This window comes from Triticum dicoccoides, chromosome 7A, assembly GCF_002162155.2.
Source record: "Triticum dicoccoides isolate Atlit2015 ecotype Zavitan chromosome 7A, WEW_v2.0, whole genome shotgun sequence".
Taxonomy (NCBI): domain Eukaryota; kingdom Viridiplantae; phylum Streptophyta; class Magnoliopsida; order Poales; family Poaceae; genus Triticum; species Triticum dicoccoides.
In genome coordinates, this window is record NC_041392.1 from 1,061,834 (window position 1) to 1,081,844 (window position 20,011).

A 20,011-nucleotide genomic window follows, 5' to 3' on the forward strand; every position below is an offset into this window, starting at 1 on the left:
TGATGCATGTTTGCATTGTAAATTAATTAATTAATGGCGGTCAAGGCAAGAGAATTATTCCCTCCGTTCCATAATGTAGTGCGCCCCCGCTTTCTGAGATCTAAATTTGACTATAAATTTAGCTAACGAGACCAAATGCCGCGGGAGCAAAAATTATACCATTGAATTCATATCTCCATGGCCATCTCCTCCTCTTTGAGTAATGTGCATTATATTGGCAGACTTCAGCCCATGAAGACCATGGAATTGTATTCTCAACTTGTGATCCTTGCTCGCCACAATCTTGATACCGTCAGCTAAGTAGGGAACCCGCGCTACTGAAATAAGCTTTGTACCTGAGAACAAGCAACTTGTCAAGAGTTCATCTGAAATAATAGCCCTTGCTCCCTTTTTGAAATAAACATGCTGTTGTGTATTCTCCCTTATACAAACGACTGCTATACAGTGACAACGATTACTTGAAGATTTAATATGCATTGGTGCAGGCTATGGAGACTGCTTCCTTGTTCCTTCCAGCTGGCCAAGCATAACTCTTGCGTGGCCTCCTTCAAGGACAGAATCCGATTGCCTGAAAAACATGCAAATTGTTCATCTGGAAAACAAGGAGAACCCTCACTGCTCTTTTCAAATAAATATGCTGTAGCAGCTACAGTATATTATATAAAATGTACTATAACTACCATACATCACAAGGGCATGCAGGTGCAGGTGTGACTCGGGTCTGTTCTGTTTTATGTGGTCTCATACACTGGAACTTTTCGTGTTAGCTCTTGGCCACTAGTTAGCTTCGTCATTAACTCCTTGAGATATCTTATGTAGATGGACACATTTGCAGATATTGTTTACTGGAATATCCCATGGTGCAGATTTAGAATTGGTCTCAATGTCAATGTCTAAGTGTCAAATATATCAACATCCAAACAGCAGAATTTGTCTTAAATGTCAATATCAATGTCCAAGTTGAATTGATATTGGCCCCAATATCAATGTCGAGGTCTGAATATGAACATCCAAACGAAGCATTATGGTTTCACATGATACGTAAATATCTCGGGAGCGATATTTTTTCAATGGTGATAAATTTTATTCAATCGGGCAGAATTGGATCCAGAAAAAAGCAGTGACATATAAACTACAATTTAGGAATGCATATCTCAAGGACGACTATTCTTATCAACAGATGCACTGAGTTTCTTGGGAGCGCAACAACATCGGTGGTGAAATTCGCCTATCGGTGTGCAATAGGCAAATAAACCGTTGCAGTCACGCCTGCACATGTCCAGATCGCATTGCAGGAAAGGCATGAAACATCCTCCTTCTGCATGTTCACAAAAAGAACATTGTTTAGAAGAATACCCAGACAACATGTCAATTTATGCTTCAGCATGGACCAGATGCCATAAGATCCATACAACTCAATATTGTGAAATATATAGAAAATTAGCATCACATGGCAAAACCACAGTGACTTATAGTTAGGTCAGAGATGCATGTACCTTGGCCAAACGCATCACAAGACGAAATGACAGCGGCCATGAGCACAAGAGCCAACAAACACTGGGCACTTGTGTTCTTCTTGAATATTGCCATGACGGCCTTTTTTCCTTCTCTATGTTATATCGTTCTTTGGAATTTATGTGGGTTGCAAGGCTCTCTTTTGGCAGTACTTTTATAGAAGCAAATGAATGTTTTGGGCCACCATAAATTTGAATCGTTTAATATTCGAATTAAAGCAATATTTCAGAAACAAATGAATATTGTAAAGTATTGTTGGGGAGAAGATACAATAATATACCAATATAAAAAGACCAAAAGGGGCAGATCCAACAAATCTCAGCCATCAAACAGTGTCAACCCGATGACCTATATATATTTCTCCAATGGCGAGTGCTCAATATATTTAGTGTGCAATTAATAACATACCAAATATGGATTACCACATAATTAGCACCTAACTAATATCCTCCCTATTATCAAAAACGTGATGAATTTTTTGCCTGATATCAATGATCAATTAATTTTCTGACTACTATCAATGTGCATTGCACATACCCATTTACTAGTTTTACAAGGAAGCAATATTTATTTGCAGGCCATTACTCGCACTGGACCATGACTTGAAGTGACGACATGCAGCAACACGGCGGGAATCTATTTCTTACAGGCCGATATACAAAATAAAGAAGCGTCACTTGTGACCTACCTATAAGACAACAATGCGGAAAAATAATGTAGAAGCAAAAAAGAGCAAAGTTGGGTTACGTCATAATATCTGATGTATCCAATCCAGAGATATACCTTCCTAATAATATTTCTACAAAACCCAAAAAATACAAATAAATGCATGCCATTGACATTTTTGTGCTGAAGGATATAAGGAGTGTTGACAAAAAAACTACTCCCTTCGTCACAATTTACACGGCGCGCTTCAATTCTCATGCATTTCCACCACCGGAGGGATTTTATACGCGTTTGGTTTAATGCCCAATTAATTAGGATGTGATAACCGCAATTAAGCCCACAATTTTCTCTTCAGTAGGTGTGTAGGCGGAGTGGAACAATTGCATGCATGTGTGTACAAGGGAAGGAAGCACTCCATGCATGTGTGCACGCATTAATTACTCTAGTAATAGGCGATGTGCTATAACTACCGATGCTATTTTTCAGTCCAATCGTTAATCGCCTTGGTTCCAGAGATTGTTGAAGCGCTTTGTAAAGTGTGATGGAGGGAATACCTCTTTAGGGTTTGCATCCCATTGAACTACCACATTTTAAAAAGTGACACTGATAACTATTAATTTTTTAAAAAAAATATGACTAAAAACTACCATTTTCAGATAATGGCTAGTTTAGATGATCTCAACACGTTTATGACATGTGGAATCCACATGTCAGGGCTGACGTGGCAACAAAGTCAACTCTATTTATTTTGACCGTTTAGTTGACCGTTATTATAGGTGGGCCCCACAATCTTCTTCTTCCTCTAACTCTCTCTCTCTCTTTGGCATTTCCTTAACATCTCCGGTGCACCCGCGCTTGAGCTCCGAAGTTCTCCATGGCGACGCACCAACGCAGCACCTCCACGGCGTTGGTCAGGGGCTTGTGCTCGCGTTCCATGCGGCCTCTGGTGCCGGCGATGGAGACGGCCTGGAGGTCATGCTGCGCGGAGATGAGCTGCCGCTGGAGCGCGACGTTGTTCCATGGGGAGGCGGGCTGGAAGAGATGACGGGAGCCTTTGCACCTCCCCGACAGGCAGCACGTGCTGTTCATTCCTCGGTGTGGCACGTGCTGTTCTATTTCATGATTATGTCCAAATCTTGAACTCTGTCAAGTCAATTATGCTCAACATCTAGTCTAGCAAATACCTGAAGAGCCAACATTGGAAGAAGCCCATAAGTCGGTTGTGTTCAGCTTAGACATGGTGGTGCACAGGTCATTGTTGGGCCTGTTCATTGGTACTGTAATCAGTTGTACGAAACTGCTGGGCCGTCAATTATGCTCTGTTATTGGTGATCCATCCATGATCAAGTATAAAATAGTTCATCAAGTTAGTGAGTCTGCCAAGTCAGCTCTCTGAAGAAGAATATTTGTAGGACCTCCACGAGCAAATTCACTCAGAGACAGATAACCAAGATGCTACCTTTATATGGAACAATTTTCGTTTTATTGAAAGGTTGTGAATTTCACGCAACGATACAATAAAAAGGCAGAAACGCTCCTCCTCTGTTCCTTGTCAGTTCTTGGTTTGATGTAAGAAGGCCTTGATTGTACTGCCAGTAGTTAAAAGTCTAGGAATCTTTGTTTGAATGAATACACTTTCTGCATACATTGTTTGAATGAATACACTTCCTGCATACATTGTTTTCCAGAGTATTATTACATACCACAGCTCCATCACATAAAAATTCCTAGACTTTTCTCCAGAGTTATTAGGCTATAGTATTCAGCACTCAAGTATTATTTCAGCAATCAGCGTACTGCCTAATTAACTCTGGAAGTCAAGCGCAACGATTCATAGATGTAGTTTGTCTATAGCCCATTTTCCATCTTCTGTTGGATCATGTTCAGCGGATTCAGTTCTTCTCATGCAGTCGACGACGGAACTCCCCAAGAGCCCAGATGGGGAATAAATTGCTGTAGTTGCCGTAATTGTAGTAAAAGGAGCAGTTGAAGCATCCAATGTGTTCCTGCCACGAAAGGTGAAAGTTCAGAATGCTTTAGGAAGCAGTAACATACATTTCCAAAAAAAAGTAATTTGACATAATACTCCCATATATGTATTAGTATAACAGAGTTATCAGAGGATTCGACACGATCATGGTAGGGTGTTTTTCTTTCAAAATATTTTTCGAAAAGTATTTACTAGTTATGACCCGAAGCAGGAACAATGAACTATGGATATAGAGTGCTACTTCTGTACCCTCAAAAGTTCAATGCTTACTTGCTGCGGAAACTCGCCTGTGTCTAGTTGCATATTGATCAATTCTTTTGCAGCATGATATAGTGGTGCGGGATCTCGTTCAACCTGAATAGAATGGCCATGATATGAAAATAACATGTGGATGCCAGAATAGTTTACAGTTAATGATATGTGAGCAGCCCAGAGTCAATTCAAATGAACCATGAAGAAAACATACCTGCCCAGCATAAATTAAAGCTAACATTGCCCAAGCAGTGTTGACTGCATGAGGACTAGCGGCATCCACGTAAGACTGTAAAATATTAGAGTGGAAACCATAATTAAATTCATTAAGATTTTCCATAATCAGAACTCACGATATGTCAATGGTTCAAAGGGAACGGGATCTAGACATTTTGAATTATACTAATTTTAAATGGCTTATCATTATGCACATAATTAATTGTTCAATCAAATGACTCAAGTTGGTAGCTTGCACAACAAAGTCTTTACGGTAAAACATTCAGCCGGGTAAGGTAAGAACATAATAAGGACTAACCAATAAGGACAAACGTATTTTGTCACAACTTCACTTCCAAGACACTTCCATCACATCAATTGACATGACTAATTTCTATGTTCATGTGACAACATAATAAGGGACAGCTACTATGATTGAAATTGGAATTGGAATTTGTCTGAGAGATAGGAGTTGTGGGAGGATTGATTAGGCCGTATACAACTAGTAATTACAAGCAAATAAAAATATACAACTTAACCATGATGAAATAAGTCTGGCTGAAAACGCAGCTAGTTAATCCCTAGGTGGCCCCCTAGCCGGTCCCATTTTATTGGGGTTCCAGAAGGCATGATGGTTTCAGTATAGACTGAAGGAAAATGTTAACAGGTCAAGGTTTGCCATCAATGGACCTTTTGCCACTAATGGAGCAATACTTATTCTAGTTTTCTAAAACCTACAGCTAAGCAATGAGTGATTTGGGCAGCATGCCATCAATGGACTTTTGATTTGACCAGAAATTTAGCTAGTTGCAATGAAAACAGGCTCATTTAACAAACCTTTGGCCAGAAACTGAAACTTAGCAATTATCGAGATGGTATGAACAAACACGGCTGTGGAGGGATGTAGAGCACAAATTATATGGACGGAGGGCCAAAGACCTCTTATAAGGTTGTGTTGCTCTATAGTTTGCCTTGCAAGTATAACATACCTAGGACGCTGGTTTAGTGCGTCCAGGGTTGCGCAACACAACCTATTCCTAATGAATTTCCAATGGATGGTTCGAATTTCTGAACACTCTGGGGCTATTGATTTTGTGTTAATGATCTGCCAGATACAACTGCTAGCGGATAACATCTCAAAAGCTTGGTGAGGGGTAGGCGGATAGCATCTCAAAAATCTTGCTCAAGTTAAAAAAATACAAACCAAGCATGACCTTATCAAACCCTAATAACAGCATGTGGTTAAATAAAGAAAAGAAGAACAGTTACCTCAGTTTCACTAGAAAGATAAGTCTCTCCCCATCCACCTGTATTTAGCTGCTTTGACAACAGAAAGTTGCATGCATTGCGTATGAAGGAACTATTTTCGTAAGTTCTTCCAGAAGCTATTAATCCTTGTACAGCAAATAATGTTCCATAAGTGAAACATATACCCCAAGTGCCATACCTATTAGATAAGAAATAATACAATTATTGACTTCCAATATTGAAAGTTCAAATACTTGACATTAACAAACAAAATATTTTCGATACCATGAGCCATCCTTTCGTTGACTATTCTCAATAAACATAGAAGCATTTTTTATGCATTGTCCTATCTCTTCTTTGCGGTACCCCGGGTAAATTTCTCTAAACATAATCAAGGCTTGAAGCACCGATGATGTGCATTCGACGGATCTATCAATTGATTTAAGCATGTGAATTAGCTCTCCAAATATATGAAGGAAAAAGAATAAATGATATTTTCTGCAAGGAAGATGTTTTCCTCCTTACGGATAGTCAACCATAATATTCAGAAAAGTCTCAGAAGGGTTGAGAACCTATTACAAATAGAAAGAAGTTAGTGTATGGTCAAGTAAAACATGTTAAAACAACAATATCATTTGGACATTTTGAATAGATATAAAATACATAAGATAAGAAGAATAAACGATGAGCGAATGCTAGAAATTAAAAATTATTTCCTTGTTTGAACTATTGGATTATGTCGTAGTTTATTTTTTATAATATTCATGTGCTATTTTTGTCATCCATAGCTACTATTGAACGTTTATTATTGTACAGCTAGTTATCATTTGGGCTGATAAAAAACACTTCAGACCTAGCTGATTCCCAAGTGTGGTCAAGTGCACTGTAGTGGGTTGTCTATTTGGTTAGTTTTCAAAATTGAAATTGACTGTATTTCTGGCCGAGAACTGGTTACATTTGAATTTCCATTCTGAATTTGCAAACTGACATTATTTCTCCTTACTTTAAGATTGTTTTTTGTACACAAGGTTTTTTACCTGGTTACATGCAATTAAAACAGAGTCCCCATAGAATTGGTGCACTTGGTTTTCCATATAATAGACGTAGAACTGCCAAATACTCACCTCAATCAATGAAGTAGTTCTCTTACACTCGTATGTGGAAAAGGTACCATCTTTGTTCTTCAAAGGAGATAAGCGTATTATCAATAATCATTGATTTGAATTGGAAGGTTAAATTAGTTAAAGAGAATAGAATGTAGTAAGCATTACCAAAAAAAGAACAAGAAAATAAGGTAAAAAAAGGAAGATGCTTTGTTTTAAGAAGACATATAAACTTATAACCCATACAAGAGCAGAAGACTACAACAATTTCACTAAATAATAATGATTTAAAGGAATGATGATGATACATATAATTGTATCTTACGCGCCTGGCAAACTCTTTATCCTTTACAAATTATTCATCACTGAAATTGGAGTAACGTGCAAAAATCCAGGAGAGGAAGTTCAGAAACCTTTTGTAGCTAATACATGTTTGCACCATACGATCCCTAATATTTTGTGAATGTCTCATGATATCAACAATAGAGCACCAACATTGGACAAATATGTGATGAACCCATATTGTTGCTACAATTGCAACTGTTCCACCACAACACGCTTCTACCCATATGATGTTTGGCATAATTAATACCCAGAAGTGTACCCTTTGTCTTGTCCTAACATTGATTGAATTAAACTAGTCTGAAGTAATATTTCAGGTGTGTCGGCTTGGAAAATGGGTCATCCCAGGACCAAAAAAGGCCTGACATTGGTTCAGCGGCCATTGAGGACCATGGTCGAACTTAGGCCAAGCCAACCTAGCATTACCAAAGAGAACAAAACAATTTTTTGTAACCCGATCTTAACCATAATGAGTAGGAGCAACTCCTTGAAATATATTGCTAAGGTATCCTCGTAAGCTTGAGCTTTTGGGTGAGATAGATGATGCATGCAATTCAATATGTATTAGAGCCAAGAAATGGCAATTCTATCTCTTAGTTGTAGAGTCAGCTCGTAGTTCATTTGGACCCATTGTTCTTAACCTCTGGCACCGCCACTAAAGCCAAGAGTTCCCTAGTTTAAGACCTAAAATGCAATATTAATAATAATATTCCCGGTCTACATCGATCCCACATCAAAGACTTGGAGGAGGCTAGACATGAAGGGAGTGTTCAAAAAAAAAATCCCATCCTCGCATTTTGAGCTTTTGAGGTAAATTTATAGGGTACCCAATCATCGACATTGGATAGTGAAGCAGAGCCCATCTCTATTGTTGCCAATCTTTCCCTTTTTTGTAAAGAGGGCTTCAACAAGTCGAACACCATGTGAGCATATTTGTAGATGTATGTTTGGTCACGACATCAGGTCACTCACTTTATGTACTCCAAGGACACAAATCAACATTTTGTAAGCATAACAATCCATATGATGCCCCATCCCCCCACATTATTTTGGTGAACCATAGTAAAATTTAATCATTAGTTATAAATTATGATCTACACGACTCGCACACATTTATTGGTCATCGGGGGAACTATCTATTAGTGACATAATTTTTTAATGCAGTTCACACCTTCGCATTGTATTATCTCTTTTTACGTGCATGCACATGATTTTGAACTTTAGATTTATCGTTGATACTTTTTAATGTTAATTTGACCCAAGGGCATGTTGTTTTCCCTACCTTGACCTCTAAACAAGACCACACAACCTTTACATGTAGGCATGACTATAGAAGAGATGGTATAAGTGGGTTGGATTATTTATCATTTAGACAAAGTACCTCAAAAAATTGAGGAAATTAACTATGAGGACATGAAACAATATACAAGTTAGGATCATACCATGAAAGAAAGTAAGCAATCCACTGCATCATACAACCCTTCTCCTTTTATTGGTTCCCCCACAAGATTAGGAGAGATCTTGGATAACAATACTAATGCCTAAAGAGATAAGAATAGTTAAGAAAACTATATTATGCAATTAGTGACTTATCCACATGACAAAATTTTGGGTATGTGTACACTTGAAAATAATCAAGCAGTTCCACAAAATTCAATGAAATAATGACACAAGTGCACTTGCAATTTTTTGTGTAAGAATTTTATAATGTATATATAATACAAAAATACAAATGAAGATGTGTTGTATTAGTTGTGTACGAGAGTCATGGTTCTCTTTTTCTATAGACATTCATTGGCTTCTTGGGAAATTTTAGAATCATTCACCACTCTATTATGTAAGGCAAAATCATTGTCAATGCACCTAGTTAAGTTGATTAAACCAAATGTATGGAATCTATAAAATCCTAGATACTTTTTTGATGAGGCACATTTTAAAGAGTAGTACACTTAATGATCGACTCTTTCCACGAAAGAACATTCCCACTTTTCTAGATTAAGAGAATAAAGGGCAGCCCCAGTGCATGTAGCTCCCGCTTGCGCAGGGTCTGGGGAAGGGTCCGACCAAGAATATCTGCAATAATTTGTCATGACCTTAAGTGCTTCTGCAGTACAATCTGATACAGACCAACCATTATCTGCTGTTGAAAGTGTCCATGAACCTTTCGATCTATGGCGGTAATAAGTTTTGCTGTCAGGATGGTTCTCAAGAACCTATAAGTAAGAAGTTAATGTCAAAATTACTATGCCAATATTGTTTTATTTACAATATGTAAAGTTAGGAGATGGAGAATATTGAACTTGTGAATTTTTAATGAATTCATGGGCTTTTCGAAGTATTGGGCCAAACTCATTAATAAGGTCTGTTGAGCAATATGCTTGGATAATAAAAGCTGTCTCCCAACTTTGACAACCATCGTATACCTGTCATAAACAATATGGTAAAATGGGTGTATGCAATACACATGTATCTTCATAGAACATTTGAATTACAAATGTGTACGTAAAGAAGCTCTCGCATCAAATACAAGGACAATATCAATAAGAAAACAAATAAGCATAAAAACAATGTAACATCCTCATTTTGATGTATTCAAACACTGATGGAAAGGATGTTGCAAGCCAAGTGCATGTATCAATAAATTGATTTCTGTGGAGTTGCATAAATTAATCTCAAATGTTTCAGACTTAACTTTTGCCTAATAAAAGGATGAAATGAATTTTCAGTATTTCCTATGTTTGTATTTTTGTGTTTTTATTGGATTCCTCTTGTCTAATTTGGTTTTCTCAAATTTCCTTAGAATTTTTAGTGACATTTTCATTTTATTTGCTTTAAGTATTGACTTTAATTAAAAATTGGTGCCAAGTAAAATGGGTCGAATCCATGCTATCCAACAAAGGGGATCCACATAGAGAAACCTACACATAATCTTCGCTCATGATGCCTCCCCTCTCCTTTACAGGAACCACCCCAATCATCCCCCTCCCCTCCTTAGCATCATTTTATCTGTCATCCAACCACTACCAAAAACCAAAGGGGAGGCAGAAGGAGTGATGCAGGGTTAGATTTGGTTTATTCAAAGAAAATGAACTTATTAGTAGTATAGGGGAGGGACCTTTGCAAAGCTCATCACTGGTGAAACACCGGGGGACAGAGGGGAGGGGGCAGCGTCGGGGGAGCTAGAGGACGCTCTAGTTTAATTGACAGTTTATCTCATTATCTCATTATCCACTAATTGTTAATTTATCTCCTTATCCACTACTTATAAAAGCGCAAGTTTTATGAATCCAATAAATCATGTCCATTCATTCAACAAAAACCAATGAACTCGATCCTCTCATTGATGGCCTCGATGAGATGATGTATCACAACAAAACTATCTCATATAATGGACATGGAGTTTGTGAGTACGAGCTCACATGCACCCGATAGAACAATAAAGTCTACAGAATAGTAAAATAAATAAAAATTCCAATTTTTTTGGCAAAAACACATTTATGTGTTTCACGTGCATGCAAAGTTTTTTTATGGAATGACATTCGTGGAGGTGAGGGAAAAACTAAAAAGATCAGTAGAACAAAAACTGTAAAAAAAAAGAAAGAACATTTATAGTTAAACTAAAAAAACATAGGGATGTGACATACTATTCTCCATTTGGTTTCATTGGTAAAAAAACTGGTAACACAAAATGCATAAACAAACAATCTGTCAGTAGTAGTGGGATCAACATGATGAAGTAGCTGACCTTTTAAGCCAAGGTTTACACATAATGGTGCTCGGCCATTCTAAACCATAAAAATGTAATGAAGAAAAAGTAGTGAAAAAACATGAAAATAAAGTGGTACCTGTGCTTTCATGCCATCTTCTGCCAGCCATAAATAATCATAGATCCTTGGAATATGAAACTTCAATGCATCTGAATTTGGATCATCAATCCAACAACAAATCATATTTAGTGCCTAGAGAAACAAAATTTCTTGATGCATTAGTTCAAATTAATTAGGTTATGATATAAATTGCGAGAAAATGGCAAAGAAATCATTTAGATGGTAAAATGGCTAATAGGAATGCTAACACGTGAACTTGACAGTGGCAATGACTGGATTTGGGGGGTTGGGACTGGTTTGATGGTGTAGTTCTAAGCATACACCACTAAATAATACTAAACATATGCCATGATTATCTTCCTTTTCTATGCATATATTTAATATAATGCATGTATAAAGAAGAAAAAAGTGTAAATTAAGCACCAAAGTTATTACACTAAATATATGCATAATGAATACAATAAAGCATTTATTTATGTGACTGCTTCATAGCTCCTCTAGTCAGCAAAACTATAGTCAAGACAGTATTGGCTATGAGATTTTTACCAATAATATTACGTAGAATATATAGGCTGGGAAAATGACATGTAGATAGACAAAACATTGCAGATCATGCATAATATCTACAAATCAGTTCTATTCAGTCCCAAACATAAAGCTTGGTCCATTGGAAACAAATTGGATCTGGCCTTAGACGAATTTTCTTGAAAAACTAGCAAAAGTCAACCATTATTTTGTTGCACAGATTAAGAAGCAAGCCTATATTACCTTGTTAATTGGACATATACCGAGATATTTAGTACTTTCATCTTCATAATGGATATGTTTCATGAGGTTTTCCAATGCTTTATCTCTTAACTTATTAACTGGCCAACAATTCAACATTGGTTCCACAAATTTAGTAAGACATGTCCAAATAACATGTTGCAGCAATGAACGTGGATAGCGAAGGTCTTCCTACATGCAAAGACAGATAATAACCAAACACAATTAAAATGATATATTAGACACATAAGTTAAATACTTCACAATTTCAATTTGAGGTAAACAGGAAGGATTTATACTAAGTAAATAATTATAATTTTCCCATCTTACTTCCATTGGCAATCACCTTATCTACGCTTTAATCATCCGTTTCACTAGTTGCATAATGTTTCTTCTACAGTTTTCGCAATCACGCATGTTTCTCAATAGTTATTTACTTTACTTTTCTGTCGTAAGAACATTCACATGTGACAAGTGTAAGCAATTCAACTCAAGATGAACATAAACATGTAGTACATATATAAACTTATAATTTGAAAGCAAAACCAAACACAATTAGAGATATTCAGTGTTGTTCTAATTTTGCAATCAATGAGCATACACATAAATAAATAATAGTATGTATCAAACATAAAATTTACACATACATAAATAAAAAAATATGTAGATGGTTTGCACTCTATGGTACCATCTGTTTTCAAAAAATAACTTACTAATATATTTGCTTCCAAAACTTAGCACTATTATTAAAACAAACCTTGGCACAAGTATCACGTGCTTTATTCCAATCGACCTCACGGTATGGTATGCTATAGAGCTCCTCTCGTATTGCCAATATTGTTGGTGTAATTGGGCCAACAAACTTTTTACCATACAGATAAGACATTGGCATATAAATCAACCGGCAAAAGCACCAAAATCGTCCTATGGAAAAGATAGTTCACTCGAATAAGAAAAATGTTCATAAAAGTAACATCCAAATGCATTTTTTAAGATGCTGATTGCAGAATGGTTCTTGATTCATTACTTTTACCCACATAAACAACAAAACTTAGCACTCCCGAATTATAGTTTCAAAACAAACAGGCAACTCTGTTACTTATTAGTATAGAACTTTCATCATTCGTATGCATGGTATCAACTTACACTCATTATATCACTCCAGATTTGCTGTGGGAGTGGGGGTAGATGTCCCTCCTACATCCCCCATCCACACAATCTATAGATTCATGTGACCACATAGCTTTCCACGGGTATGAATCTAAGAAGGCACATTGATCATGTGGTGCCAACCGGGGGACAACTACCTCCCATAGCAGTACACTATTTTCCTATGACTAAAACAAATAAAGTGGTCCTAAAATTATCCAAAAAATGCGCATAGTTACATGTGAAGTGTCAAAACTATCAATCTCACATACAATTGCATTTTGCTGAAGTGTGTCAACATTCAGTTAAGTCCAAATCCTTATCACTCTCTACGTTCCATAATTCTTGTGAAAGTTTTAGTTCAAGGTATGGAATGAAGAGTGTTTATTTTTAACATGTGGAATCTGATGAGGGGAATCCAAATGAGCAAGTACATGACATGGAACAGGCCCAGTAGGACGGGGAAGGACCAAGCCCGTAATAGGAGACCTATATAGCAGAGGTCCCAAACCTGAGTAAAATCCATCATGTGAATCTTGTTCCTCAACCATGCTCTCGCACAATCCGCCACCCCTCTTAGAAATGTGTACGTTCACGAAATCCCCGCGGCAATATCCCAGATATCAATTTCCATTGAACATAATGAATGCAATGAAATATGAGTCTATTGAGATATTTTCCACGTAACTACAGTTTACCCAAAAATCAACTTTGAACATGTACTACTTCATATGTTAACAATCTCCCCATAACTTCATAAAATTTAATTAAATTCGGTGACTTAATTAATAGCTATTGAGTATCGTGATTATTAGGAAAGTTAGGATAGCGTAGGATATTATTCTACCTAAATCATGTACTCCTATATATATGCCCACGAGGCTCAAACAATATACGAACAACTATTCCACCAATTCCCTCTCTCCCTTCTAACATGGTATCAGCCTAACCGATCCAAACCCTAGCCGCCGCCCAGCGCTTCCGCCCCGTGCGCCGCCCCTGGGGCGGTCGGCCTCCATGACCGCCACCGGGGGCCGCGCCGCCCATACCTAGGGTTCGTCCGCCGGTCATGTTGACCGGATGCCCTAGAGAGTCCTTTTCCTAATCTCTTGATCCGGGTTTTCTCTCTCCCGCCGGTCGCTTTGATCAGTGTTTTCTTTTCGGTTTTTCGATCTACGATCGGTTTGTGTGGCCCGCCGCCGCCATCGACACCTCGCGCGCCTCTACTCCAACATCGGCGTTGACTACACCGGCTTCTTCTTCGACTAGACGGTCTCCACGTGACAGTCCGGAACGGCCGTCATGCACGCATCCGGCCGCAAGTCGCTCTCCGTCGGCCCTTCATCGCCTTGATCCGATCGGGCAACCTCCACTCCACCTCCAGCGGGATCTGCAGGAGACCGATGCCCATGCGGCGGTAGATTGGATTGTCCCGCTGGTTCGTCCCTCGTGTGTTGCGGAGGCAGTCCCCTGGCCGCCATGCAGCAGACTAATGCCATCAGGCTATACGGAGATCAGATTATTATCTAGTATCAAACAGCTTGACGTGACATCTATTATTACGCATACACGTGGACAAGCAATCAAACCGATGCTAGCTTTCCACCTCCGGTCAGGTCCAATGGTCGTTCATCAAGCTGCTCTTCGTGGCCGTCTCCAACCGCGCAGCCACTCCGACCTCGCGAGCAATCAGATTGATCACCTGTCTGCCGGTGATACGTCCCATCCGTGCCGTGCAACTGACCTGACCCATCGGTTACGCGCACCTCCACAGGTCCCATGAAGATCGTCCTCGAGTTCAACGCGCTCCTTCACCGATCGAGCATCGGGCTGCCGCTGCGTTGCCCCGTCGGGCCGCAGCGCCGCTGCCCCGTAGTCCCGGCTGCACCGACCCGCGTCACCGTTGCGTCGCCCCTTCGGGTTGTAGTGCCGCGGCCCGCAGTCCACCGCCGCCCCGGGGTCGTCCGCTCCAGGCCGTCCCCGTGGCTGCACTGACCCTCGCGCGCTGCTGCATCGCCCCCTCGGGCCGTAGCGAGCGTGGCACACGGTCCACGCTGCCGCCCCGAGGCAGTCCTCGCGGTTGCACCGACCCGCGCTCCGTCGCTGCACCGCCCCTTCGGGCCGTAGTGCCGCGGCCCGCGGTCCCTGCCACCGCCCCAAGGTTTTTCTGCCGTCGCCCCGACCTGCCAGCCGCCGCTGCACCGCCCCTTCGGGCCGTAGTGCCGCGGCCCGCGGTCCCTGCCACCGCCCCAAGGTCTTTCTGCCGTCGCCCCGACCTGCCAGCCGCCGCTGAGTCGCCCCTTCGGGCCGTAGCGCCGCGGCCCGCGGTCCACTCCGCCGACACCGCGCGCCGACCTCCCGTGGTATGCGCCGCGCCGTCTCCCTTGGCGCGGTAACGCCACCGTCCGCGCCGCTCTTCGTCACGCTGTCAGGGTTCTTCGCCTACTTCGAGCACCGCCGCCGCTCTTCTTTGGCCGCCGCCGCCCGTCCACCCCCTTCGTCTTCGTCCAAGCACCAGCCCGTCGCTAGTGTCGTCGTCATCTACCCCGACCACTTCGTCTACTCCGACAACCGCGAGCGACATCAGCCCCGTGCCAATTGGCGCCGCAACCGTCGTCGAGTTCTTCTCTGCTGGCCCCTCCAACTTCTTCGACATGGCGTACAGCTCGTGCAGGTCCCTCGTCTATGCATGCCCGGTGCTAGCAACACCGATGTGTGCCTTCGTCCACGACGTGTCCCCGGGACTGGCAAGCCTGGTGCGGCGCTTCGTCAACTTCGCCTTCGCCCGTCTATGCGTGCCCGGTGCTGGCAACACCGGCGCGTGCCTTCGTCTACGATGTGTCCCCGGGGTTGGCAACCCCGGCGCGATGCGTCGTCAACAACGTCTTCTTCCCAGCGCACCACTATTTCGACACTTCTGCACCTATGACTAACTCGGCGCCTCCTTGCGCTCGCGGCTCCACGGCGACTTCCTCGACACCGGCCACCCCGACCCGACATCGACCACGGCATTCTTCGCACGGCTACCTCGACCACGGCTCCACCACCCACGCTCTCGGCTACATTGACAAACGGCACAAAGGGCTACCGCCTGCTTGAGCAACCTCGTCAGTTTTCACTCCAGCCACGACTCCGCGATGCATCGACCGTTACGACTGGGGGGGTGGGTCCGTCGGCTTGCCTTCGGATTATTCTCCAGTCTCACCGTCTGTGTCGCTACCGTTGTGACTGCGGGGGATGTTGAGTATCATGATTATTAGGAAAGCTAGGATAGCGTAGGATATTATTCTACCTTGACTTGTACTCCAAGTAGATCATGTACTCCTATATATATGCCCACGAGGCTCAAGCAATATACGAACAACTATTCCACCAATTCCCTCTCTCCCTTCTAACAATAGCCAATAGAATAGTGCATGAAAATGTCAATATGGCCATGTATGACATAGAAAATGTGCATTCAATGTAGATAGTAAGGCAAGGAGAAATTCGAGAAAGTTGACTGGTGCATATTGGGAAAACAACAGAGACAATTGAGTTAGTAAGAATAAATTTGACAATATAGTGTGCATTTTAGTCATGAGGGGCATTACATATGTAGATGATTTGTTAATATTTACTAACTCAAAAGAAACAAGTACCTGGATGAATTGGAAGAAAATGTGGGACAAGCCATAGTTCAGGAATGATCGAATTATTTCCAGACCATTCATACAAACCGACCACCTTCATTTATGAAACATGAATCAGTTACATTAACCCCTCCTTTGCTAAGAAATAATGGTTTCTAGGAATAATTCATAACTAGCACAACATTTTTTGCCACCAACATTTCGTAATTTTAGGGTTGAGACCTAACATACCCTAGAAACTAAGAAGCTAAACTATTTCATTCTGAATGCTTCCACTACTTAAAGCGGAGATAAATAATTATTCCATAATTGTTTAGAAATTTATTCTCATAATTAACATAGAAACAACAAACAGTCATGGAAAGACATTTTAATTTGGAGGAAAACTATTAGCTAGAAAAAATACCATCAATATCAAGATTTTGATGAATTTTAATTGGTTTCCTTATTTATTAACAGTGTAGTACGTACACAGAAAGTTCATGCAAAAGGAATTATGATTAAATGTTAAACCGCACTATAAGTTTGTTCTAGATAGTTAGGAAAAAAGGTTAGACTTAGCATTCAACGGGTTTAGAAAAAAAAATCCCTTCATGATACTTAAGGAAATTGCCAGTTTTTTATTAAAAAAACCATGCCCCACGGAGCCCGATTTATTTTCACACACGCATGCATAGATATATGTCACACACTAGATTGTTTGTGTCTCAGTGGCATACAGAGAGCCATATCTTTCCCCATTGTGGTATTGCAGCTGCACTTCCATGCAATAGAATCCAAGCACGCCCCTTGATCAAGGCTTCATTGTCCACCTCATCAAGAAGCCTCAGGGTAACATAGTTTAAGCATGATCCAAACATGGTACTTGGCCCCAACACTTGTGTGCCCCAACCACCATCTTTATTCTACATGGATTTCAATAAATGCAAAATCGTCATGTTCTTCTGTACCATGGAACAGTAATGCGCATTTGGCATATAAAGGCTATTACTAGAAAGTAAGTGGAACTGATGTTTGCATGCCTGATGGTTGTAAATATAGCGACAAATCTCACGCCGATGTTCTCTTGAAAGGACGGTATTGAGTGTTCTAGTAACATGTAGAGCAAATATCTGCGAGATAAAATAAAAATCATCACCATAATGTTATCCACAGGCCAACTACGGTATGCAACTCTTGATCTGAACTGGCCAACATTTGAAGGTAAAAAAATCTTATGCATCTTGTGTATATATGGAGATTATCGCTGGCACTATAATTAGATAGTCCTTACTTAAGCAGTACAAAAGGAAGTGAAATTTTTACTACAGAATTTCTGGCAGTGCACATACAACTTGTTGGAAAGACTTGGGTAAAAAAAATTCGTAAAAAATTATCTCATAGACAATCAGGTTCAGCATCCAACAATAGAGCATTTGCTTTCTGCTAGCAATATTCACCGACTGACTATAAAATATATTTCAAGAAACAAAGTGAAGTCAAAATATAGTGAGATAAGTAAGCAAAATAAAACACAGACCAAGATGGGCATAATGAACATAATTCCGCTGTAATCGCCAGGCCAACGCCCATCGTGTGCTTGCAGAGCAGAGTGTTGACTAAGGGCTCGCCTCAATGATGTTAATATGGTCTCTTGTGTGACTTGTGCAATATCTACAAGCTTGATGGCCGGATGATCCACCTGAACCTGAAGATGCTTTTCTTTTGCATACTGCAATAGATAAGATAATTTGAGAATTTTACGGTAATTTGAGAAAAGCAATAACATACTACTAACAAACAGTGGGGAAAAAACCCAAAAGTTTATATGTATACCTACCTGCATGCGCATAAGAAGATCCTGTGACTCCCTCTTGTGGAAGCGGCGCTGGGTGAACTCCCGGCGGACTCTATCAACCTCGGCACGCTCCTCCGGCGTGCCGTGGTCGGGGTCGAACTCCCACACTGCCCTGCCAAGGAAGTTGTTCACCGACCGCAACCACGGCCCGCCGCCTTCCGACACCTTGAGCCTCCACATCTCCCTCCCTCCCCGCCGCTGCCGGTCACTGTGACTAGCTAGCTAGCTAACCCAGAATGTACTATACTCGTATCGTGTGGTGGATCGCTTCAGACTTGAGATCAGATCGGCTCACCGGCGCCTAGTAAGTAAATTTCTGGTGGCCAACTTGTGTGTACGCTAGTAAATATTGGTCCAGAGGACAAGTGGCCATCTTCAATTCGGCCCTAGCTACCTTCCGTCTTCACCGTCCTCATCGTTATCCTCTTCTGGCACAAACCTGATCGTCTCTACCGTGATGTATTGTTCATCAAGTACGTAATAACTAGTAGTAACTCACGTTGTAATGAACCAGGCTGTCGCATGCATGCATGCTGGCAACAACAATATGAATGCACCTTTAATTTCTCCTTAATTAGTAGCACAGATACTACTGAAAATAGGATACAGCATCTATGTTGAGTAAATAGGCAATTTCTCGATTAAATTAATCCATGAGTAAATCACTAGCATGGCATTGACTAAGTTGATGACGTACTGACTCTGATCTAAACATGCACGTACTAAGCAAACAGTAGACAAATCTACACATACTGCTAGTATGAAAATAATCAGGAGCGGGATAAACGAGTTATACCCTCCAGTAGGCCACGCAGAGGCCGCGGCTTTGGTGGCAGCAGCGGCGTCCTCGGCGACCTTCTTGTCGGCTTCAGCTTTCTCGGCGGCGGCACGGTCGGCGTCGGTGGACATGGTGATGACGAAGGCGATGCGGACGTAGAGGAAGTAGACGATCGGAAGCGAGCAGTCACGTAATCGCTGCCCAAAAACCTATTCGCCCCTCACCCCGTACAGGAACCAGAAGGGCGTGGTTTCGGAGACCTGCTCTCCCGTCGACCGTGTACGTGGCGGACGGGATGGAGTCACCGGCAGCAGCAGCAGCAGAGGAACGACGGTGGGCGTGCTCGTGAGCAGATGTGATCTGTTCGTGGCAGCTAGGGTTAGGAGACACCGCATACTTATAGGCGCAGCCGCGTAAATAAGCGCGTAGGTGTGAGCTCGGCTCGGCTCAATCCCGCAACCCGCGGCGCGTCGTGACGAGGCGTGGCGTGGCGAGGCGGGCGGCGGAGGAGGAGTGCGCGAGGGCCTCTTCTCTTCTCAAGCTCCAATAGCATGTAGAAGAGAAACCATTATAAACCACTCCAACTCTCCTTCCACTTCCGGGGTGGGACTAAACTTCCCACCACACCTAGTGCCATATAACCCACATGGGCCCTTAGAGATTTTTCAGAAATTGCAATATGGGCCTAGAG

The 20,011-nt window shown here is 41.3% G+C and overlaps 1 protein-coding gene and 1 long non-coding RNA gene across 2 annotated transcripts; both read right to left on the reverse strand.

Moving 5' to 3' along the window:
• Window positions 1–1,068: 1,068 nt before the first annotated feature.
• On the reverse strand, window positions 1,069–1,619 carry LOC119329120. Its single transcript, XR_005159299.1, has 2 exons — window positions 1,497–1,619; window positions 1,069–1,318 (listed from the first exon to the last, which is right to left on the reverse strand). It is a non-coding gene; the product is annotated as an uncharacterized LOC119329120 (long non-coding RNA).
• A 2,214-nt stretch (window positions 1,620–3,833) lies between these two features.
• LOC119333936 (achilleol B synthase-like) lies at window positions 3,834–18,827 on the reverse strand. The gene is made up of 18 exons (XM_037606648.1): window positions 18,525–18,827; window positions 18,225–18,416; window positions 17,728–17,817; window positions 17,425–17,610; window positions 16,715–16,799; window positions 12,682–12,848; window positions 11,928–12,116; window positions 11,178–11,291; window positions 9,633–9,755; window positions 9,426–9,545; window positions 8,775–8,873; window positions 7,012–7,068; window positions 6,413–6,459; window positions 6,173–6,316; window positions 5,909–6,086; window positions 4,638–4,712; window positions 4,442–4,525; window positions 3,834–4,187 (listed from the first exon to the last, which is right to left on the reverse strand). The coding sequence occupies exons 1-18, from the start codon at window positions 18,720–18,722 to the stop codon at window positions 4,074–4,076; spliced, it is 2,262 nt and encodes a 753-aa protein (XP_037462545.1). The 5' UTR covers window positions 18,723–18,827; the 3' UTR covers window positions 3,834–4,073.
• Between the last annotated feature and the right edge of the window lie 1,184 nt (window positions 18,828–20,011).

Excerpts from the sequence above, each read along its gene's own strand:
- LOC119333936 (XM_037606648.1), bottom strand. The coding sequence starts at position 18,722 with ATGTGGAGGCTCAAGGTGTCGGAAGGCGGCGGGCCGTGGTTGCGGTCG. Across the intron at positions 12,117-12,681 it reads CACGTGATACTTGTGCCAAG|GAAGACCTTCGCTATCCACG; the intron begins GTTTGTTTTAAT and ends CTTTGCATGTAG. Across the intron at positions 6,460-7,011 it reads GAACTACTTCATTGATTGAG|GTTCTCAACCCTTCTGAGAC; the intron begins GTGAGTATTTGG and ends TATTTGTAATAG.